The 18,629-nt window shown below is 33.1% G+C and overlaps 1 protein-coding gene and 1 pseudogene across 1 annotated transcript; one reads left to right on the forward strand and one right to left on the reverse strand.

Annotated features, from left to right (window-relative positions):
- Positions 1–3,418: 3,418 nt before the first annotated feature.
- LOC143581890 (laccase-14-like) lies at positions 3,419–6,695 on the forward strand (the record flags this gene model as incomplete). The annotated part of the gene is made up of 6 exons (XM_077064573.1): positions 3,419–3,547; positions 3,649–3,800; positions 3,890–4,134; positions 4,740–4,868; positions 4,997–5,953; positions 6,534–6,695. Coding segments are annotated over 6 exons (1,743 nt in total), but the record flags the coding sequence as incomplete, so codon positions are not given.
- Positions 6,696–9,913: 3,218 nt separating this feature from the next.
- On the reverse strand, positions 9,914–11,760 carry LOC143581881 (putative pentatricopeptide repeat-containing protein At5g52630 pseudogene; annotated as a pseudogene).
- Positions 11,761–18,629: the final 6,869 nt, after the last annotated feature.

The following is an 18,629-nucleotide window of genomic DNA, read 5'->3' on the forward strand; positions in this document are numbered from 1 at the left end:
GGGTTTACCAACTTTGACAAAGTTTCATAAGTTCAATAACTGTCTGTTAAATGTGACATAGTTTTTAAATCATTGAACATATGGAGGTAGGATATTCGATCTTTGGTTAGGTGTATGTTGTTAAATTGTATGAAATTCAGTGGGCATACGATTAACAATTTTCATCTGCGATCCTGACCGAGTATGGATGAATGTTTGAGTTAGTCGATCACCTTAGCGCTATATATATGGGTCACTACGGACATATATGTAAGATTGGGCAAGATGTCTAACTCTAACACTATGACAAAGCTAACGAATATTTGTGACCGTCATTTAAGGGTAAAAATCTACTTCGAATATTTGTGTCTGTCATTTCCTGCTTAAATATAATAGAATTCTTAGATTAAAATCAAGCTAAATATAATTGACTTCTCATAATATTCAATATACTTTTTATTTGATGTGACCCCACCACTCATGTCCACTCCTCATCCTGAATTTCAGACCTCCCACTCTGGGCTTCACCCCACATTACACAATATTAGTTATACCTTCCGTTTAAGAGAAATGTTAGTGGAGGCAAAGTGGAGCAACACCAAATTGAAGAATTAGAGAAATGACGTAAAATAGATGTGTTAACATCCACTTGAACCTAAAAATTGGCTTTGTTACATTTTCTATCCCTAACTCTTTACATACTTGCTACGTAACTTCTCGAGTTCTAAATCGAGAGGATCTTCATCAAGTTCTTCGAATCCCGATCATCACTCAATCTTCTCACTTGGAAATTTTCTTATCGGTCAGTTGAGGGATGTTTTATCTTCAATTGGACAATTGTTGTCAATCAATTGACGATTTTGTTTTTCTTTTCATCATCATGGGCTACTTCTTCGATTCTTCATCATTGAGTGGGCTTGTTTGGTCGAAATTCTCTAGCTTGCCCCAATTTTTTTTTTTTTGAATAACTAGTTTTTTTCAACCTATTTCATCCCATGTATCAAGTGAGACTATAACCCCTAACCATTTGATTATTTGATTATAAAGCAGACATCTTTGTCACTAGATCAAACTAGTGGTTGTAGATTACATTTGAAGACGAATTAAAAATATATCGATGTCAGGAGTGATAGAAATCAAAGATATTGTGAAGATATATATAATCTGTTTTAAGAAGTAAGAACGAAGTGTGATGATTAGACGGTCCAATATATTAATTAGTGTTTTATATAAAACCTAACAACTATTTTTGTTGATTAACTGCATGTAGTTTAAATAAATAAAAAAAAGGATAGTAAGTTTGAAATAATAAAAATGTTAGAAGGGAGAGGCCACATGTTTGACCCATTGATTTGTATGTAATTATTTATTTCACGTACTTTATGGGCTTAATTAATTCTAGTTGATATCAACAATTTTTTTCTTTATATGTAATTTTAATTTTATTAATTTTACTATTCGATACTGGCATACTGCATACATTAATTATGTTTACAATAAAAAAGATGAAAACATGTTATATTCTGATTCTGATTTAATAAGTTACTTTCTATAAGAAGACAACAATTTAATAAATCAGCAGGTCTTCATGTTATATATATTGCTATCTAATCAATTTTTACTTTTTATGTCTGAAGAACAATTTAATAGAATAACATAATATATATTATTACTTAGGGTGTTATTGTATATATATACTACACTACGTACGTATTTCAAATTCTTTTACTATATTTGTCAATTCTCATGCTTAAATGTTTCTTCACACGCTTGATTTTTGTTAGGGTTTACCAACTTTGACAAAGTTAATTTCAAACGAAAATTCAATTAATGGCTGTATATTAAATGTGACTTAGTATTTAAATCACTAAATAAATCCAGGTTGGATATTCGATCTTTGATTAGATGTATGTTGTTAAATTCTATGAAATTTGTTGGAATATGATTAGCACTTTCGATCAGCTGCAATTGATCAAACCAAATACGAATATGCATGTTTGAGTTAGTTCATGTTAGCGCTATTTTGATCTATTTGTCTCGACCATTACGCCTAGTAATTTTAATCCTTTGTCTCAATGATTATGCATATGGGTCGCCATGGACATGTAACATCAAGCAAGATGTCTTAAACACTACCACCACAACTCACGCTTGTGACTATCATTATATTTCAATCGTAAAAACCCTCTTCAAATATACACGTGTCTATCATTGCTTAAATAATGGAATTGGTACCAGGTATCGAACACGAACTCAGACTCGTTTATTTGGCTAACACCCAAACACGAATATTATTATTGAGAAACTTCACAAAACTCAATTACCCAATTACAATCTCTAAACCCCAAAACACGGATATATATAATCTAACCTATCACAATTAGACTACAACTAGGATTGTTAAATAATAGGCCATAATAATTATACTAACAATTAAATCTAAGCACATTTAATTGTCTATAATTATCCACTCCATATTTAAATCGTGTTACTTAACCTTGCACGCCAAGTAACGTCTTGAACCGAAATTCCCAACATTAAAAATAATCAAATACTCATATATTATTTAAAATCTAAATATGTATTCAGAGTTAATTAAATTTTATGACTTCACAATTCACATATATCCAACAAACTTTTTATTTGGTGTGGCCCGCTTGGAAAGATATTTATAAGAATCAAAAGAAGGACGGTGTCGTAAGGGTCATACTAGACTTTAACCAATATTTACCTTAGAAAAGTTTTTAAAGAGGTCGACTGACCCCGATATCCAATGTGTAGGTCTGCCACTGGTCGCACCACTCACGTCCACTCCTCGTTCGGAATTTCTGGCTCAGACTCACCCCACATCACACCTCACTTGTTTTTTAGTCGCTTGGGATCTATGGACGTTCATGTCGGAGGCATTGTGGAAGCTCTAACTAACCGTATATCCTTTGATCTGTACAAAGGCTAGATCAAACCACATGACACTTCTCTTCTTGATGATCAAACCCACCATTCATGAATGTATGTGGGAAATTAGGAAACTGTAGGAAAAAATAATAAAACGATTAATGTACTACAAATAACTATATATAGTTACATTACAATTAATATAGTTATTAATTATTTTTCTGGCATCATCCACGCGCATTGAAGAATTCTATCATTCAATATCGTAGGAACACGTAACCATTACTTGTTTAACAAATAAAGGACCCACACATCGATCACTTGGTTAAGTGATCATTTTCTACACAATATATTGGCATCCACTATATATGAAAACCAAAGATTCCACGTTTTAAAGAACAGTGGTTAATATATAAATTAATTGTATATGGTCAATGAAAATCATTTTAGAAATTTGACTAGCAGCCAACAGGATAGCTCATAGCAGCCTCTTTGCATCTTAAACCTACTATAAATACATGCACCCCATTCATGCAACCAACATACCAATTCTCTTCATCATATTCTAGGGTTTATAATTAATAACATTTTAAACATGAAGAACTTCATAGGGTTTCTTCTCATTCTTTCATTCATCCATTCACAAGCTGCTGTTCTTAAATATACTTTTGTCGTAAGTCTCGCGATAGAACCACTCCATATATATATATGCATTATTCAAAATATAGTTTAGTTACTAGCTTAGATAATAATTAAAACTTTTTTTACATATAGGTTCAAGAAACCAACTACACGAGGCTATGCAATACCAAGAGCCTCTTAACCATAAACGGACAATTCCCTGGGCCAACCATCACGGCTCGTCGTGGTGACACTGTCATTATTGATGTTATTAACAAGGGTGACCACAATATCACAATCCACTGGTATAAATATATGATTTTATTTCATTTGCATGTTATTGTATTATTGAAAGACTTTATATTTATCTAATTTGATGGTGTTAAAAATATAGGCATGGAGTGAAAATGCCAAGGTATCCATGGTCCGATGGACCGGAGTTTGTGACACAATGCCCGATCCAACCCGGTGCTAATTTCAGCCAACAGGTTTTGCTCTCCGATGAAGAAGGCACGCTGTGGTGGCACGCACATAGCGATTGGTCACGAGCCACCGTACATGGATTATTTGTCATTTTACCTAGGCTTGGTACTACATATCCGTTTCGACAACCTGATGAAGAAGTACCTGTTGTCTTAGGTAATTTTTACCTTTTACATGTCTTAGTTGTGTTGCTAACAATTTAAGTAGGTTTTGTTGGTTTAGAAAAAAATTGAAATTATTTTGACAAAGACCACAAAAGGTGATCGAACCAGAAAACTTCAACATGCAATTGTATAATTAAATGACATCCATTTTTGCAATTAAAATCTCATAAAAATAATATTTACAGATGTGAAAGTTCATCTTTTACAAGAACTACTTTTAATTTAAAAGTATTACTTTCATTGTTTAATATGTATCTTTTTTTTCAAGACATTCTAGATAACTTGTATACTTGATTTTCTTTGACATCGATGATGACATTTGCTTTGACATAATTATTAGTTTCTATATTTTATTGTTGTTTGAAATATTCTTAGTCTTAAAATATAAATTTTTTTGTCTGACCACAATAAAAGGATGATACGTTACTTTAAGTTAATCTAAACGTGCAAACATGGTTGGTTGTTCTCCTTCACCTTAAGAAACCCTTCTATTTATTTATTTAAAAGAAATATAATGTTTATTTTTTATATATTAAAATTTAAACCCTACTATTTTCCTAAATCAGATGCAATAAAATAATAACATCGAAAATGCAGGTGAATGGTGGCAAGGCGATATACAAACTGTGTTCGAAAATTTCAGGGACAGCGGAGGCGATCCAGCAATCTCCGACGCTCTTATCATCAACGGTCAACCAGGAGATCTTTACAACTGCTCCGCTTCAGGTATAATTTTTCGCTATTATTGTTATTATTACTACTACTACTATAACTTTTTTTATAATTATTATTATTATTATCACTACTGCTACGGTTACTGTTACTTATTTTATTTTATCGAATTTTGTTTATAGAAACTACTAAAATAAAAGTCGCTCGAGGAAAAACATACTTGCTACGAATGGTCAACGCGGCCATGAACAACCTCGCCTTCTTCGCCATCGCGAACCACTCCCTGACCGTCGTGGGATCCGACGGCGCGTACACTAAACCGCTTACCTCCGATTACATCACCATATCACCCGGTCAAACCCTAGATCTTCTCCTAGAAGCAAACCAATCGAACAACTGCTATTACATGGCCGCAAAGCTGTTTAACGGCCAACAATCCAGTACATTCGACAACACCACCACCACCGCCATCATCGAGTACCCCGGAAACAACAATACCTTAACCCCTCCGGTTTTCCCAACCCTTCCACCTTCAAACGACCGAAACGCATCCTTTAACTTCACCTCAAGATTACGCAGTTTAGCTACACCGGAACACCCAATCGACGTACCATTAACGATCAAACGAACGCTTCTTTACACGCTATCAATAAACGCAATCCCATGCGCGGCAAACCAGACATGCGAGGCCATACGAAACACCTCACGGTTTGCCGCAAGTATTAACAACATAACATTCGCAATGCCTTCGACGTCGATCCTTGAAGCGTACTACCGAGGGGTGAACCAAGTGTTATACGGGAATGATTTCCCTGACGTTCCTGAGTTGAAGTTTAACTACACTCAGGAACGTGGTTTGAACGCGTCATTGCGGGTGCCGAAGGTGGCAACAGGGGTGCAAATGTTGAAGCATAATGAGACGGTGGAGTTGGTGTTTCAAGGGACAAATTTGGTGGCTGGAGTTGATCATCCTATGCATTTGCATGGGCATAGTTTTTACGTGGTTGGGTCGGGTTTTGGGAACTATAATAGGAAGAGAGACTCGGTGAATTACAATTTGGTTGATCCGCCTCATATGCAGACTATTGCTGTTCCTCAGAATGGTTGGACTGCTATTAGATTCAAAGCTAATAATCCAGGTAATTAATTACTCCAGTTTATAATTAATCTTTGTTTTCTACTAATGGTTTCATGTCTTTTAATATAGATAATATATAGTTGACAATTTGATAATGGTACTCTAGCTAACTTTCACTTTTACTCGGATAATCATCATGCATAATTGCATACACACATTTTTTATAATAATTATTTATTACAAAGAAGTTATGTTTATTCATTTCGCCCGTAATAGTTATTATGGGCGAAATCCAGTAGAAAAAAGTGTAAATTTATCACAATTATGCGAGTGCGATTGCTCTTGAAAACAAAGGTGAAAGTTAGAATGGTATTTGATTAAATTGTCGCTAATGAGTTGAATTAATTTTGGATTAACCAAATTAATATTTTACAATGTTCCTTTTAATGGTGAAAAATAATTAATTAAAAAGTGAAGGAATCAACATTGTTTTAGAATAATTACTAAGAGTAAAACTGATTATTAAATTACTAACTATACTATTTATTTTCTTGTCAACGTCCCTAGAAAAAAATAAATTTGTTTAGAATCATACAGTTAAGTGTTTTAATTTTTTTTATTTCTTTTGTTATATATTTCAGGTGTATGGTTCATGCATTGTCATTTTGAACGACATGTGAGTTGGGGAATGGGGATGGTATTTATAGTAAGGAACGGTAAGGACACCAATTCTAGAGTTTTGCCGCCACCTCCGGACATGCCCCCATGTTAATTAATCAAATTTAAGCATTTATTTTGTAATTTTATGTATGTTCTGTGTGTTTATTTACTTCTATGTATTCTCTGCAAATAGTTCAATTCTTTTTATTGGCATTTTAATTTTATTTCGACTTGTAATGAGTTGGAACATTAGTTACCAAATATATACCGAATTGTAATAGTTAAGTTGGTTATCTATAATATTAATATAAAAGTTTGCATACAATCTCTTGCAGTCGATTAATCAAATTCATTTTCTTGTAGCAATAAATTAATATGTACGTATATTAATCCAAAATTTGTAATTTGTATCGTTAACCACCATCTTAGATATACAATTAACGTCTTTGAAACTGAATGGTTTTAAATTTAGTAGCGATTTTTAAAATCATACGAACTTAATGAAAGTGAATTTAATTAAAACTGTTTCGTTTACAATAAATTCTCGATTATATAACATATTTCATATGTGAAAAAGAAAACTGATTCATGCATGCATGCATGAATAATGAAGAATGTGAGAATCGACTTCGTGCCCAAAACTTAATGATATATATATATATATATATATATATATATATATATATATATAGAGAGAGAGAGAGAGAGAGAGAGAGAGAGAGAGAGAGGATGTGATCAAAAGAGCTAGAATACCAAATGCTTAATTAGCAATAGTCCATAAATAAGTATATATGGTGTTGAACGTGATTGAACATCTTCTTTAATTTGATATACAAAATGTTTTATCAAGAACATGTTGATTGCTAAAGATTAAAAATATATATTGCATACGACGGTAAATGATTGAATCAAGAACAAACCTAAGTTGACAAAATTAGGTTGTAGTGTGTTACTGAATGAAAATGTTGTATGGTGTAGATTGATTATTAAAATACTCTTTTCTTCTCTTATAAAAGAATTAAAAATATGTAACTCAAGCTACTTACTGGATACAACTTAATTAGTCAAAACTTCTATAATCACAAGTAAGCATCTTCATGATTGTTCTAATTAGTTCCTTTAACCTTTTCGACTGAGTCTTCATCTCTAACCGGTGCATCTAAAACATCGTCAACTAGATTGCAGTTGATGAATTCAGTAAATTTTGTTAAATGACCGAAACCATTTGTGGGATCGTTCTCCAGTAAATGGCAGCTTCTTGGTTCAACACAATTGATGACCTAACTCAATCTAGTAAAAAAACGTTGGTGAATAAACTCAGTAAAAATCTTTCTTAATAGTTATACAAAGACTTGAAATTTTTGCCAACTTGATAATTGTCCACATTGAATTCAGATGTGTCTTTGTAAATTGTGGCTAGAATTAATTATACCCATTTGTTGGCTTTATTATTGGGCACGAGAATGTGCTCAATGTGTTAGTTAAGATGCCAATATTATTTGATAAAATTATGAACCAATATAGGTATGTAAAAGCTTGGATCTGAAAGTCTTTGAATGCAAGAGATTCCTCTGATTTTAATAATATAAATGAAATAGTAGTCACATATAAAAATACCTTAAATACTAAATCGCTAAAATGAAGAAAACGTGGTGGTTTCAACATTTTTTTCTCTTATGACAGAATATTGTAAGATAATAAAAGGTATCGTGTGTCCCATGACTTTGAATCATATATTCGTCTTCCCGATAGACATTATTTTGTCTTTACACGTGATTCTTGTTGAATTTGGTATAAACGGAAACGAAAAACCTTATCCCAACAAACGTCTCATAAGTTTAAGAAAATCATACATTCGTCGTTTTATGTTCCGGTTTGGCTAACTTCACAACATGCTCATAAGTCCAAACTTTGCTCCACCTTCACTGGTTGTTAGTTAAAAGTTAAAACTGCTTAGTGCTATAGCAAAACACAGGAAGCAGTTTTAATAAGCAATCATCTTTCTTAAACTCACCACCCTATTCAACCCGACCTGGCGACTCGTGTGCACGAAACAAGATGCCATAAAGTAAAATTGTTGAGATTCGCATGCCAAGAATTAAACTTTCAAACGCTTACATTTCAAGAAAATGTATAACTAAATAGACCGGCTGATAATCATCACATGATAAAGATGATAACTTTACTTGTATATTCTTGTTCTTGATTTTAGTTGTTAAAACATTTTAATGCTATTTCGGTTGATTCCTTCTAATCTACGCAAAAAGGGAATCAGGGAATCTGTATATGATGGCAACCTTTTATGATATCTAATTTGGTTTAAGGTACATTTTCTTCATATTATTATTGCATGTGTTAGGTGCATTCATTGTAAATCATACTTCAATTTCACTTAATGATGATCATGCGTATTTAATCATACTTTGATTATGAGACACATTGTTGTTATTGTTATCCAAAAACACATTTCTTGGATCATCCTACCATCCCAATCCTTGATCCACTTTGGACCCGTTTCAATTTGCAACCTACCCAAATAACATTTCATATGCATGCTTGCTTCATGATAAATGTAGTTTGTCATTCTGCTTTTAGATAAATACAAATTTTTATATATGATATTTAGGTACAACTTTAACAAATGCATACTTCTACATATATTTTTTAACTTCTGAGTTAATGTGTATGGATAGACTTTTAACAAATACATATTTCCACATGTTAACTCTAACCATAATGTTTGAGATTTGTGTCGGTTTGACTTTAGATTTCCATCGGGTCACTTTAAGCTTCAAATTTTTATGTATTTAACTATTATATTGACAAAATTGTTGATAGTATTGTTTCGTGTTATGCTAGCCTAGCATGACATTCCTGTGAAAGTTCTAGGCTCGACATCCAAATTCAAACTGCAGTTTTTGATAACTTTGAACTTTTTTTGACTTGGTTGCTATGCAATGCATTATTCTGTGAAATTGAATGATCTAAAATATAAAGATATATAGATATCAATTCTATCTTGTATAATGCCTTTTATAGTTTCTATACTGTTTACTTTCTTAATGTAGAATTCTTTATACATCTCATTGTTGTTTTGACTAAACCGTTTTGACCCGTTACCTAACGCTTTTTCAACAATTGCTCTTTTTTCCAATGAGATGTTGTTTTTTGTTTGTGAAATTAATTTGTTGTATGGATAGGTAATCCACTTTTGGACTTCAATACGGACTTTAATTCGAGTTTATAAGAAATCAACATTTGAAAAAATAAAAAATGTGAGAGTCAAAATTGTATAAAAGTTTGAAATCAACATTTGAAAGAAAAGTTGATTTATCAAGAAAAAATAAACTATATACAAGAATCGAACCATACCATCAAATGAAATCTTCCGAATCATGCAAGACGAAGGCCAATAATCTCCTGAAGATGAAACACACGCACGTGTGTATAACACCAACTTAAACACTTCCTTTCGCGCATAAATCACCAATAATCACCACAATTACAACCACCATCCGAAAACCTATGGTACCTATTAACATCCCTCACTATAATCTCCCTCTCCACCACTCTACTTATATACTTAAACGCCTCATGACAATCCCTGCAAATCCTCAAATTCTTCACAATCCGCAACGCCTTCCCTCGTGGCGCCACGTCAGCAACCAACCCAAACGCTAGTGCCAGCTTCTCACTGTGATACCAAAGTGCTTCTATCTTATCCTCTTTACCTACTTCATGCAACATTTCATCATAAACAGGCACATACCCTAATTTGACTATTTTCTCCATTAACTCGTTTAACTTCATATAAATTTGTTTGGTTAGTTCGTGTCTCCGGTCTCCTGCTAAAAAGACATGAACTTGACCACAAACTTCAATCCAACTCAACCCACCTTCCTTTTTTACCCTCCTCTCTCTCATCAATTTTCTAACTTCTTGCACTTCATTCAACCTTCCAGCACCAGAAAACGCATTTGCAGCAATCACATAAGCCGAATCATCTTGCGGGTTGAGTTCTTGCAACCTTTGACTCGTTTCTTTGACCATTTCAACATCACCATGATGCGCACTGACTGATAACAAAGATCTCCACATTGCAGCATCAGGTTTATGATTTTGCATTGTTAAAGCAATGTTTTTAGCCTCTTCTAACCTCCCGGCTCGACCCATTGCACCCACCAAACACGTGTAATGCTCAATCCACGGCTCTAACTTGTACTCAACCGTCATTTTCTTAAACCAATGTTCCGTTTCATTAACCAAACCCTTATTGCAAAAAGCTGTCATGACTGATAAAAAACTATATTCATCGGGTGCAAGACCTTGAAACTCCATTAACGAAAACAGTTCCAAAACCGAATCTTGATCACCTTGTTGCGCATAGCTAGACATCATTGCATTAAACCCTATAACATTCATAACCGACGCAAGCTCGTCAAACACTAAACGGGCCTCATTAACCATCCCACACTTCCCGTACCCATCTACCAACGCCGTCCCCACAATCACATTCAAATCAAGCCCGTTACTAACCGAAAGCGCATGAATCATCCTACATTGTTCCAGAGCAGCTAACTCCGCACACGCACAAAGCGCAGCCGACACACTATAAACTGTAGACCCAAAACCACAAGCTCTCATATCATAAAAATACGACAACGCATCCACAGACTTATCGTTTTGCGCAAGACCGACAATAACCGATGAAAAACAAACCGGGTCTCGTTCGGGCATTTCGTCGAACACCTTACGGGCATTATCGGGTCGTCGAGATTTGGAATAAAAATGAATAAGGGCAGAGGCGGTATAGGGTTTGGACTCAAGTGAGAGCTTAATTGAGAGAGTGTGAAGCTGGAGGCCAAAGGATAGAGAGGCGATTGAGGCGCATGTTTTGAGAAGAATGGCTAAGGTGCGCTGGTTTGGGAGAACTGGGTGACGGAGCATGGAGATGAAATGGGTAAAGGCTGCCGGAGAGTTGGAGTGGCCGGAGATGAGGGATGTCCATGAGACGACGTTGGGTGATGGGATTTGGTGGAAGAGTTGAGTGGCGGTGGAAGGTTGGTGGGATTTGAAGTAGAGGTTGATGAGGTTGTTTAGGTGGAATCGGTGGTCGGAGGTGGTGGTGACGGTGGTGGTTTTGATGAGGTGTGCGTGGATCCGGCGGGGGTCCGGTTCCATGGTTTCCGGTTGAAGGAGAAATTAGAGATTTGGGAAGAGTTTTGGGTTATAGAAGTGAGAATGTATGAAGTGCAAAAAGAACCCTTTGAAGATATTTAAAAGTTTAAAAGATATCATGTTATCTAAAAGTTTATGCAACTTGGGTAGATCCGATACAAATAAAATTAATATATTAAATATATAAATAACTAAAGTAATTACAGTTTTTAACTAGAATAATTACTATAATTCAAAAGTTTTAGTAGTCGTTTATACAATTCTCACAATAAAAGTCATTTATATTTGATCCAACTCCTATGCAACTTGTATCACAAAAGTTTAAAAGATATATTCGATTTTATGTCCCCGAGGGCTGTAGCCTTTTCTACCAGGGTTTAACGGATCGTAAATAGTAATTTTCGGGTCTCTAAAACCCTAATATTTGTTTTTATACTTAACCGAAACCCATTTAATCCATTTCATCACATAGTTAAAATATATCATAGGAAACATCAATGCAATTAACTATTTATTTATATATATTTTTTTAACAACCAAAAAACATAGAACACGTAAATATTCCGTATGAGTTGACCTAGTGGAAAAAAAATACCATCAGCAATTCCAACCCAACCATACGGAGACCTTAAGCGTCTCTAATTTATCTGAACGTCCTTAGGATCGAACTGTAGATTACAAAAATCTCTATCTTCCTTAATTAAATCACTCATGTCCCCTTCAAAGTATTATAAGTAAGGATTAAACTTAGAGCATTCTCATCCAACCCCTCATATTATGTGAGAGCGTGTTTTTATAATATAGAGAGTGATTTAAGGTGTTGTGAGTGAAATGTAAGGCCCCGTTACCGGTAGCCCTACTTTCGTGTTGGATTTACTCATAAACGCATTTCTAAATATCAGAGTTAATTAAAACATTCGCGGAATATAAAAGCTTTCATAAAACATTTCATAACAAAACACATCTTGTCTTAAAACATCATCTTGTCTTTCAAAATAACCGAAACATTAAACTTAAACGTCTTGAGTCTTCCGATGCCAACCTCTTATTCAGTGCCACGTGTCTCCTCAAGCGAGCTGCCTCATCCTACTCACCTGCGTGCATACTAAAAGTCAGCTACGCTGAGTGAGTTCTAGTTAATCATACATTATACAATACACATAAACTTATATTCTTTCAATCATACTTTCATACTTTCTTTTGTACTAACTTTCTTTCATATCTTATGTTATAAAGAGCATTACGCCCTACATTCCTCGAGTATTATTAGGGCTCGGTACCCTCCTTCCTCGAGTATTATTAGGGCTCGGTACCCTCCTTCCTCGAGTATTATTAGGGCTCGGTACCCTCTTTCCTCGAATATTAGTAGGGTTCGGTTCCCTAGTTCTCGAATATTAGTAGGGTTCGATTCCCTCTTCGTTACCATATAACCATACATCATACCTCGAGTATTATTAGGGCTCGGTACCCTTTTCGTAACCATACAACCATCCTTTCCTTCTTTTATTAACTTATCACGATCATACACATAAGCATACATATCTTACTTACCTTATATATAGCGTTACAACCTGATAGTACGTGCAATATCCGAAGATCGTTCACGTACCATCATGCAATCATTCATATATTTCACATTATTCACATACGGCATACACTTATCTCTTAGGATAAGCGTATTAACAACATATTGAGTATGCACACAGCCCCGAAAACATAACACATAAATGGGGCTAGAAACTCACCTGAATCCTGTTACGCTCTCCGTTAATCGTTATTCCCTTCTTGAGCTGTGCACGGCTAACTGTATAATATTTACATGTATCATTAACTACTACTACTCATGTTGTATTTCTATCTTTATATAACCCACAACGAACGGGGGTCCGGGGGCAGCGCCCCTGGCAGCGGGGTTCTAGGGGCGGCAGCCCCTAGCAGGGTCCAAGGGGCAGAGCCCCTGGCTGGGGTCGAGCTGTCTTAACACATTTTTCACTAGGATTTTAATTTATTTCCCAGCGAACTTAACTTTTGGCGAACTTAATATTAAGTGAATTTATCATTCAGCGAACTTATCATTCAGCGGCAGCCCCTAGCAGGGTCCAAGGGGCAGAGCCCCTGGCTGGGGTCGAGCTGCCAGGTCAGCTTGGAAAAATTTTATTTCCATTAACTGTCTTAACACATTTTTCATTAGGTTTTTCATTTATTTTCTAATTTGCTAACTCAAGCGAACTTATCATTAAGCGAACTTAACAATAATCGAACTTAACATTAAGCGAACTTACTGTAAGCGAACTTAGTGTTAAGCGAACTTAACATTAAGCGAACTTAACAATAATCGAACTTAACATTAAGCGAACTTACTGTAAGCGAACTTAACATTAAGCGAACTTAACACCAGGCGAAGTTAACTTGGCGAAGTTACACCTTAAGTGAACTTATGCCAGGCGAAGTTTTCAAGGGCGAACTTATGCCAGGCGAAGTTGTCAAGGGCGAACTTATGCCAGGCGAAGTTAACTTGGCGAAGTTACACCTTAAGCGAACTTATGCCGGTGAAAGAACAATTCTAAGAAACTACGGTGAAAGAACAATTCTAAGAAACTATATCGGTTATAATAGTGAAAGAGTAAATTTATGAAACTATGACGGTTTTTGGTAATTTTAAATCTCAACCATTGATTGATATGATCAAATGACTATGATTTATTCTTAGTCTTCCTTGGAAACTACTTGTTTTTAGAATAACCCTCCCATATATATATATATATATATATATATATATATATATATATATATATATATATCAAGTTTGCCGGGAAATGAGCGATAAAAAACCAAAAAAAACACATAGATATCAATGGACAAAAAGTCCATCTTTGAGTGGAGTCCATTGTTGTATAAATTGTTACCAAGTCACCATGTGTTATTTATATTCACAAAAAAAAATTATAAAAAAATAAACATGTTAATATGAAAGGCGACACGAACATGACAAAATTTATATGTGTGGCCGATTAGATTGATATCTTTGTCACCGTAAATATATGATTCCCATTTGGGATGACCTAGAAGAACCAATCAATCCAACACGATTGACACTGCTACTACTTAGCATATTGTCAGTCATCTTTATGAATGTATGATTTGTAAACAATTGTGACCCATGTCACGATTTGATCATAAAAGCACTAATCAGATCCGTGCTATTTGATGATAGATAATTAAGTGAACTTTCAAGAGAAGGATGCGTCTATATATATATATATATATATCATATGATGTGAATTGTTTTTTTTTGGAAGATCTTAGAATATATGTAGTTCATTAAGTGGTTATGAGAATGAAAGTCGTCCATTTATTTAAAGTAACATCTATGGATTTTTCTTAATAAACGCTAGTTTTGTTTCCTCATATAATAAAGTTATCGTATTCTTTTCATCGTCTACAATTATTATTGTTGAATTGTATGTTATTTATTTACTTTGTATGCGTAACTATATGATCCTATCTTCATTTTATCATAAACATGCTCAATCGTTAATATGACACGTTGAACTGGAATGCCTAGATTAATATTTTATAACATGTAACAAAATATTTTGTTATTATTATTAATATTATTTTTATCTTAAGTATTCAAATAAATCATGTGATTTAAAAAGGAATATTCTAGAAATTCTATCTTAACCTTGTTTCAAAAGTAAGTTTATCTACTTATTTAATTTGAAAAAAAAAAAGAAAATAATAAATTTTGAAAAAATGCCGTGCATATTCATGTGTGCATGCATATTTGATTTTTTTTTTTATTATTTACTATATTATTATCATTATCATTTTGAGATTAAATTATCAATTAATATTTAAACCAGTTTTATCTCTATCTAAATTGATTTAAACCTCCTTACCTCCACTATAAATAGAGGCTTTCATTATCATTATTTTTCATACCAAATCTCATTCTCTCTTTTCTCTCTAAGCATAAACAAGTAAGGCTTAAAATTATTTTGCTTTTCATTGTTGTTTTTATACACTTTTGCTTTCTATCATGAATTTTTTCTTGTTTGTTCTTATGTTCTTGAGTTTTTCTTTGAATCTTCATAGTTGTTCATATAATCTCACCATGATCATCATAAATTGTTAATAAAACCCTTACTTTTGCTTTAAAGATTTTGATGATCATGTTATTCCAAGAAATCACAATTATTTTCTCAAGATCTTGGATCAAAAGTATAATTTTTTCATGAACAACTATGAATGTTTTTATGATCTTCAAAAGACTCATAAAATTATTATAAATATAATAAATTATAATATTTACACTTTAAACCCTATACTTTCATAAATGTCAATAAACATCCTAAACTATAATATTTACACTTTGAACCCTATACTTTCCTAAATGATAATAAATACACAAAACTATAAGATATTACACTTTTAACCTCGTATTTTATTATTTATCAAAATCATTCTTAAAACATTTTGAGCTAGTATACAAATAGAGTATAAACCGAGTATGTATGTATTTGACGAGCAAACGGTTCTGCCTAAGGCAAGAGTGGCGTAAATAATCCCATTGGACCCGTGACTCTTACATGGGAATCAACTTGCTGGAGGTCATGCTCTTGGTTTTAAACATTCTAGTATGCGACACTCTAACTAACTTATAAATCGAAACTTAATATAGGGCATCCCGTGACCGGTTCAACTAACTCTTGCTCGTGTTCGTGTTCATCCATCAAGCAAGGTGAGTTCATAGCCCCTTTTACATGTTTTAAACATTTTATACTTTGGGGTGGAAACATGCAACTTATTCATTATATGTTTTATAAATGCTATTTGATTCAAGCTTTATTCATAATATTCATTGTGTGTGATCATTACGAGTATATACTTAATCGCATGTACAACCATTAACTTGTTAAGCCCGTGGTAGTATGATGATAGATCTATTGGCCCGACCCGCCCACTCAGGCCTCAGGTAGAGGTCTGTGTGTTCAGAATCCGACGATCGTTAAACGTTAAACATAATAGTCTAATCGTGGATTGGACGACTCGCTAATCGTGTCAGAGGTTTGGTTGTAATCACTAAATTATATAAAGTAACTTAACACATATGGATTGTTTTCAACATAAAACATATTTTTCACTATTATTTCAAATTTAAAACCTATGTTCTCACCAACTATTTTTAGTTGACACTTCGCATGTTTTTCAGGTGAAGGAAATTAAGTTATGGAGATTCATGAAACATCACTTAGGGGGTGTGTCAGACCTAGAAGTCTAAATAAATAAAGTGTTATGTCTTGTTTTCTATTTTGGATTATGTTTGGTTTGAACAACGTGTTGGTTTATTTTAATAAGAGTTTTACATTTAATACCATGTGCATGATTTCAATCTACGCACGCCCAGGCGTTTCCGCCTTCGGCCGGGGGGTGTGACATTTAATACTAGTTTGAGAACCGTGTATTACACGGGTAATTGATGAAAAGTTTGTACTTTAACCATTAAATGAAATATAGTAAACAAAACGGTCATATATTTTATACAGTTACAATTTACATTAAAATAACAAAAGTTGCATAACTAAGATTACAAAACTATGTTATAAATAAGTAAAACAGTCATTGTACACTACACGTGTAATTGTATTGGTTGTTATACATTGTTTATCACAAATCAAAATCTTTAGTTCGTGTCTGCTTGTAACTCTTGATAAGGTAACATATAGGTATGCTTATAACTTTTGATATAGCCACGTATAATTGTCCATATGATAAATAAGATTCTTCAAGTACATACAACCATAGATGAATGAGAATATATCAATGAAACTAACAAATAAAAATATCCATACACATAAAATATCATACTTTTGAATCAATTAATATATATAATGTCATTTGAGATCATGTGGTCATTTTTATCCCAAAAACATGATTATCCAAAAAACCAGATTACCTGAACTTTGATGATATAGTCATCCTTATAATTTTTTGAATTTGAAATTGATTGATCATGATAAATTTGGTGTCATTAATATTCTGTGTATGACAAATTATTAATTGATATTATATTATACAATTAACAATTGTATAATCAAGCAACATATAAAACTGGAAATTAAAATATAACAAAATGATTTTTTTTCATTTCATATTAATGGAAAACGACAAAGACATACTAACCTTAAAGCCATGTTCAAATAAAAGTGATTATTCTGAGTTAACATAATAATAGAAGATTTAAGGTTACGTAAAGTGAATGTAGTGATTGTTAATTATAAAAGTCGAAATGATTGAATATGGAATGCTTAAATTTTGAATAATAATCCCCTGTTATTAGTTAATATTTTGGGAGTTGTCGGACTATTAAATTAACCGATATATATATTTTAAAAACTTATAGAAAAAAAAAGCAAAGATTTTAGATTTGTTGGAAGCATGGTAAATGACTTTTAACCGGATGAACTATTATTTTAAAAAAATTAATGTGAAAATATATGTTCTGAAACATTTTGGTCTAAATTGTAAAAGAAAATATTGAAAACTAAATATTAATTTTCTTATTGCCAAACAATTTATACTACACAAAAAATCATATAAATAAATGACATATACTTCATATAGTTAATCGGTATACATATAGATTATAATTACAATGTTCAACTTCAATAATTTAATGCTAAACACCAAGATATATATAATAGATATTCTCTATGTTTGCAATATTTATACAACACTTGGAGAAAATTATGGAAATACGCATTTTTCCGAGTTCAAATGCATATGAGAAGATTTTAAATCCAATTTTGAAACAAATCTTATATAAAAATTTATGCACTGTTGCTTGAATCCCAGTTTAAAAAACAATTTGTAGTTTACCATACAAATCCAAATTC

This window comes from Bidens hawaiensis, unplaced genomic scaffold, assembly GCF_021521415.1.
Source record: "Bidens hawaiensis isolate Kalapana, Puna unplaced genomic scaffold, B.hawaiensis_p1.1 tig00031215_1, whole genome shotgun sequence".
Lineage (NCBI taxonomy): Eukaryota > Viridiplantae > Streptophyta > Magnoliopsida > Asterales > Asteraceae > Bidens > Bidens hawaiensis.